The sequence below is a fragment of the Sturnus vulgaris genome, chromosome 24 (genome assembly GCF_052056855.1).
Source record: "Sturnus vulgaris isolate bStuVul1 chromosome 24, bStuVul1.hap1, whole genome shotgun sequence".
In the NCBI taxonomy this organism is placed as follows: Eukaryota; Metazoa; Chordata; class Aves; order Passeriformes; family Sturnidae; genus Sturnus; species Sturnus vulgaris.
The window spans coordinates 1,068,153-1,074,152 of record NC_142266.1 but is presented as its reverse complement, the minus strand read 5'-3'; the positions used below and the strand labels follow the sequence as shown (position 1 = coordinate 1,074,152).

The following is a 6,000-nucleotide window of genomic DNA, read 5'->3' as shown; positions in this document are numbered from 1 at the left end:
TAGGAACCTGGCCCTACAAATCTACTCCCAGAAATACCCTTAAAAAGACAGGGCTGAGAGAGAGAGAGGCTTTTTTTTCTGCACCTCAGGCCTCCCCACATTACAGCTCCCAGCTCAGAGCCAGGAAAGAACTCCAGAGGCCATCACAAATTTGGAACATTTATTTATGCAACTGATTTTCTTAAAAGGAAAGAAAGCAAAAAATTATAATAACAAAATAATAATAAAAAAACCCAGTTAACAACAGCTGGATGTGCATGGTACAATCCACATCAGACGCGTCCCTCCCTCAGTCCCACTGCTCCATCTTCCTCCATGGTGGAACTGCCTCATGGTCCCAGGTCCCTCTGGCACCAGCTCTGGGATGCTGCCAGCTTTTAGGATCACTTTGACTGCATATAGACAAAATTGTTCCAATTTGGTGGGTTTTTGGGTTTCAATTTTTCCTTTTTTTTTTGTTTTGTTTTTATTAAAAAAAAAAAAAAAAAAAAAAAAAAAAAAAAAAAAAAAAAAAAAAACCACCACTCCAATCTGTAATACCAATAAACATTATCCATCTTAAGAACAGTATTTATATTTTTATATATAGATTTCTATATATATATTTCTATGTACAGGATGTCCTTGCCTCATGTCAGGGGAACATCTCAGTAGAAGCTGGAGATGGGTTGGGTTTTATAGCACTTGGATTTCAAAATCTGCCCTTCGCCATAGATGCCCTAAAAACCCAGAGACATCCAGCAAGGAGGTATCAAAATAAAATAAAAAGGAAAAAATCTTGACTTTAAAACATATATACAACTCATCCAGTCTCTGTAGGACTAACTGGTATTTTAACTCTCCTCCTTTTCCTCTTTCTGGCAATACTTTACCTGCAGAGCTCTGTGGGACACTCCCTCCCTCTGCACCGCAGGGAGGATGTGGGTGGCCCAGGCAGCAGCATCCCTCCAGCTCCCAGGGCTGGACAGCCCCCAAACCATCCCATTTCCAGGGATTTCAGAGGCTCAGCTCAGCCGTTTTCATACAAAACCAAACAATTTCTGCACCCAGCATGCAGCACCTTCCCTAGGACAGCACAGACAGGGCTATGGAGAGATGGGGACTGGGAAAAGGACACTAATTTATCCCGGTGTGAGTACTGGTGTAGTCAGGTACTGGTGTTACTGGACCATTTGGGGGTAAAAAAGACCTTTTGCTGACAAGACAGAATGGGCACACGGCAGGTAAGACAGCAGGGATGGAAAGCAGGAAGAAATGATGTCATATAGCCCTTGGAATAAGTTATTGTCAGGCTGTGAATTCCTCAGGGAGGAGGTGGGAGAGCCAAGGGTTTGGGATGGTGCTGAAATCCCCATCACCAAAGTGGTGGCACGTTGCCCAAGGGGAGAGAGGGCAGGGATGGCTCTTCCTGCTCTCCTTCACCCTTGGAAAGTGAATGGAAACATCTGGGTTTGCTCCTCCAGCACACAGCGGTGCAGTCTTCATGATTCCCTGGGGAGAATTCCCTGGGCAAAGGGATTGCCAGCCCCAAGCAGGCAGGGTGGGGAAGTTGCCCCTGCCCTGGGGAGGTGGGGCTGGAGGATGGGGAGGGAAGGATGACAGATGGATGAAGGACAGGGTTGCCCACATGAAGCCTTCAGCATCCGGAGGAGTTTCTCATGTGCTCTGCTCCATCCTCCCAAGAAGTGGTGGTGAAGGGTTCTGCCTGGCTTCAGGACAGAACCAACCTCCCTTCAGTTCCCCGGGCAGACCCCAGACCTGGATGCCTCTGGCTGCACCTTTCAAGGCTGTTTATTTTATTGCAACCAGGCTGAGAGCAGAATCCCTGTAATTACCACAACATCAGATGGAAGAAGTGCCATTTCACACCCACCTGCAGCAGGATGGAGCTAAAAAGCATCAGGTACCTTCAGCCACCAGCCCTGGTGGCACAGGAGTATGGGGACCTTCCCCTGTCCAGCACCAATGCAGGGCCATGGCTTTGGAATAGCTCAGACCAAGCCAACACCACCCCAAAATCGATCCTCCCACCCCACCAGGCCCAAGAAAAGCCAAGAGCATCAACGGGCAACTGCCTGGGAGTGGCATCCAGGAAGCATTTGAGATGGACCCAAATTTTGAGGATTTTGCTTCAAACGCAGTGACACACAAGGGAAGGGTTAAAAACAGACCCATGGGTCAGTGCCTGTGGGACAATAGCAGGAATTCATTGCTACAGATGGAGAGGAATGTGTGGAGATGCTGCAGAACCACTCCCTCAAAAGCTTTGCAAAAGCACCAGGAGGGTGCAGGTCAGTCCCTGCAGAGGGACATGGCATGGCCGGTGCCCTCCACCCCTCCCATCCCTCATCCCTGTCTGCCCAGGGCTGGATACACAAAGGCTCAGAACTCACAGAACTAGAACAGGATTAAACTCATGGTGCCAATGGGAAGAACTCAAGAGCTCCTGGGGGTCTTTGCTCCAGTTCAGAGCAAGTCCCAGCAAGAGAAAACCTCCAGCAGCCTCCAGGCTCCTCGAGGAACAGCTTCAATTGCACACACTAAAGAGCAACATCTCCCAGTACCCATCCTTCTCTGCTGGGAAACAGCCTCAGCTCCTTCTGGCCTCCTCTTCCTCCCCTCCCTGGCCTCCTCTCCAGCAGCTTCAGAGACCCACCAGCACAGCAGGGCTGCATCCCACACACACCAACCCCAGGCTGTGATTCCAAGGAACGGGATGAGTTGTGGGAAGCACCCACTCGAACACACCCAGGGCAGGGAGGATGGAGAGTGACCAACACATCTCCGTGTCCTTTCGTTTTCTGGATCCAAAGAGTTTCCTGGTGGGTCCTTTGCTGTCTCCCTCCCCCCCCACAAGCAGGGACACAATGTCCAGCTGGGAAGCACGGCTGGCACGGCCCCTGCACGAGCCCTTGCTGCCCCTCTCGTGGCCAGGTGCTATCTGGTCTCCAGGGACTCCAGGTATTCCAGTGCTATGTCGTAGCAGAAATGGTACTGCTCCTGTTTGGAGAGAGAAGAGAGGGTGTTACAATCCTGAGGGAGCTATTTCCCAAAGCTATCCCTATCTGAGGAAAAACACAAGTCAACAGCCCTAAGGAAACACCAGTCAGCATGTCGGGGTCCCTGACAGTTCTGCTGAGGCCACAGCCAGGAAAAACTCCACTCCCGGCAAACAACACCCACTGCTGGGGCAGGGGCATGGTGCCCCAGATCCAACGGCTTCACATGCACTGAAATCCAGCATTTTGGGGACATACAGCACCTTCACCTGCCCCGAGGGAGGGACTAGGACTGCAACATCCCCTTACTGTGAAAATACCTTTATTCACCACCCCAGGTACAACCAACACTGGGGGCTCAGCAACCTCATCACCTCAGTGACTGGCATGTGTCAATCAAATGGTGCAGAGATGTGGGAATGATGGAGTCTGAGGTCAGAGGTGTCCACAATAAAACCTTAGGCAGGAAATCGAGGAGTTTTTGTCTCTGAGTTCGGCAGAGGCTGGAAAAGGGGAGAGCACCCAGGCAAATATCCATAGTTGGGGTGGATGGAGATGCCCTGCCCTGGCTGCCAGGACATTGCTTTATCACAAATCCTCTTGCCCAGCAGGACCAGGCTCTCTCTCTCATCTTTTCCTGAGACACCCAGGGATGATGTCAGCATCCTCCCACCCTTCTCTTCCCCTCTCCCTCAGCTGCACAAAGGGAAAACCCAGAGTGGATGACTCCTGTTTTTATAACAAAAGTCCCTGAACTAAGGCTTGTGAGGGCAGACTCATCCATCCCTGTCCTCCTTTCCATGAGTTGTTCCCGTGCTCTCTCGCCCTCGTACACCTCACAGCACAAAAACCTTGGGAGAGCTCTGACCGTGGCAGTGCCCATCCCAGGGGATGTTGCTCCAGTGAGCAAAACCAGCCAGAGCAGGGGGAAAGCCCCAAACAAATCAGGATTTTGGAGCTACTACAGGTGCTGGGACATCAGGTGGGATCGCTCTGGGTGTGACAGCAGGGAGGGAGAGAGGAGAGCTCATCTCCCCAGATCCTGGCCACAGGAAGGGGACTGGAGCCTGAGCACCAGCACGAAAATCCTGTTATCCCACATGGGTGGGTGGCCACGGGATCCCAGGTGGGAGCAGGCAGAGGGGGAGAAGGACTTCAAAGTGAGGAGGCTGCGGCAGCCCAGATTAAAAGCACATAATGCTTTTTGGATTAAGGAAAGGGATTGTTTCCATTTATCATTACATAAAAATAACCCCCAGGACAAACCAAGGGGGAAGAGGTGCAGGCAGCAGGAAGTGCTCTCTGCTGGGCTGAGCTCCTTACACCAGGCACAGATCTGGCCTCCCAGTGACTCTGGGAGATTGAGATTCCCAGAATAGCCAGTTCAGGTTCATTTGAGGCGGGAGGAGGCTTGTGTCCTGATGGGAAATGTTGCCTTTTTTAATACCCTAGCAATTTAGCCCAATGGGTCTGGTGGCTTCATGCTTGTCACATCATCTTTCCATAATCTGCATCCCTCCCCCTGGCTCCTCTCTCCCCTCCCTCACCTTCTCCTCCGCTTTTAATTCCTAATGTAAATCACATCCTCTCCTCAAAACCATTTCATTTTGCAATTTAGGGATTTTATAATCCAAACGGGGTAAACATTTCCAGCTGACTTGCTTTTAAACCATTGTGAGGCACCTGGATCCCTCCACCACAGGGACAGACATGCGCCTGCTCCCTCCCCCATCATCGGGGGCCTGAATTAGGCCAGGGGCTTTTTGCCCTGACCTGCTGCAGCTCCAGCCTCCTCCTCAGGACACATCACTCCATTGCTGCTCCCAGCAGCTTGTCCACCCATTCATTTCACTCCAAGGGCTCATTCCCTTTTGTATTTCTGACAGGAATTTACCTGACTCCACACCAGCACTGCTCCCAACAGCACAAACCTTCCAAAGAACAGCAGTTGCATCCTGTGGGTAAATGTGACTCTGCCTTACAACTCCTGGGGAGGATTTCCAACAGTCCCAGCACTGACTCTGAGGCTGTGCTGGCACAGCAGGAGGAAAACAAGCCCAAGGCTGCTTTGAGGAGCTGCCTCACTTCCCAGCCCATCCCAGCACAGTGCTGGTGTGAGGATGCCCATGATGCTCATCAGGATCTGAGGTGGAAAAGGTGGTGTTTTGGGAGGCGGGCATCCCCAGCACCTCTCCTCCATGCCAAGACTGGCAGCCAGGGGGGACAGGGAGGGTCTGGTGCTTACCAAGGTCTCCACCATATTTGGTTTGTAGTTGCGGAGGGTCTTGGCAGCAAAGAAAACATCTGCCATGTTGTGACACTTGATCATCTCCAGGATCATGGTGGAGGCACAGAAGGTGCCACTCCGGCCACCTCCATTCCTGGTGGGACAAACACATGTCAGGGGTGAGAAGGTGGCATCAGAGCACATTCCTGTTCCCTCCAAGTCTCCATTTCTCTATCTGACCCTGCATCCCAAGGGTTGTCCCAGAGCAGGGGTTTGTACCTGTACCAGGTAACCTGAACCTGCTCCATGGGGTGGCAGGACAATGATCCTGCCCTCCAACCCTCACAAGCATGAAAACACCTTTTTGGATCACCAAGGCCGGATCTTGGACATTTGGGCTCAGCTCCCAGCCCTGCCCTCAACTCCTTGTGACCTTGGGGAAGCTGCCATGTCCCCCCTGCCCTGCACAGGGTCACCCTGGGCTGGTGACATGGTGGTGCTGCTGCCTGCAGGAACCACCCCATGATCCACACGGGGCACTGGGAACCTCCCCAAATCCTGGGCTGAACCCCTGTTCCCACAACACCTGAAGTCTGACAGCGAAGGGAACAGGGAGAAGAAGGGAGAACACGATGCCAGAGCTTTATAAAGCATGTTCTCAAATTATCCTTCAGCTAACGAAGATGGACAAGGCTGTAATTAGTTTCTGATTAAAGGCTCGCCTGCTGTCTCTCCCCATCTGTGAACGTGCTGGGTCCCCTCCGAGAGGAGCAC

At 51.9% G+C, this 6,000-nt stretch overlaps 1 protein-coding gene across 4 annotated transcripts in view; it reads right to left on the bottom strand.

Annotated features, from left to right (window-relative positions):
* Positions 1-491: 491 nt before the first annotated feature.
* PTPRU (protein tyrosine phosphatase receptor type U) overlaps positions 492-6,000 on the bottom strand; it is a 55,923-nt gene continuing 50,414 nt past the window's right edge. For all 4 annotated transcript variants that reach the window (XM_088178529.1, XM_088178530.1, XM_088178531.1 and 1 more), the window contains 2 exons: positions 5,245-5,380; positions 492-3,000 (listed from right to left, as the gene is read on the bottom strand). In XM_088178529.1, coding sequence (XP_088034655.1) covers positions 2,938-3,000; positions 5,245-5,380 — 199 coding nt within the window. In that variant the 3' untranslated portion in view covers positions 492-2,937. The remainder of the gene's footprint in view (positions 3,001-5,244; positions 5,381-6,000) is intronic.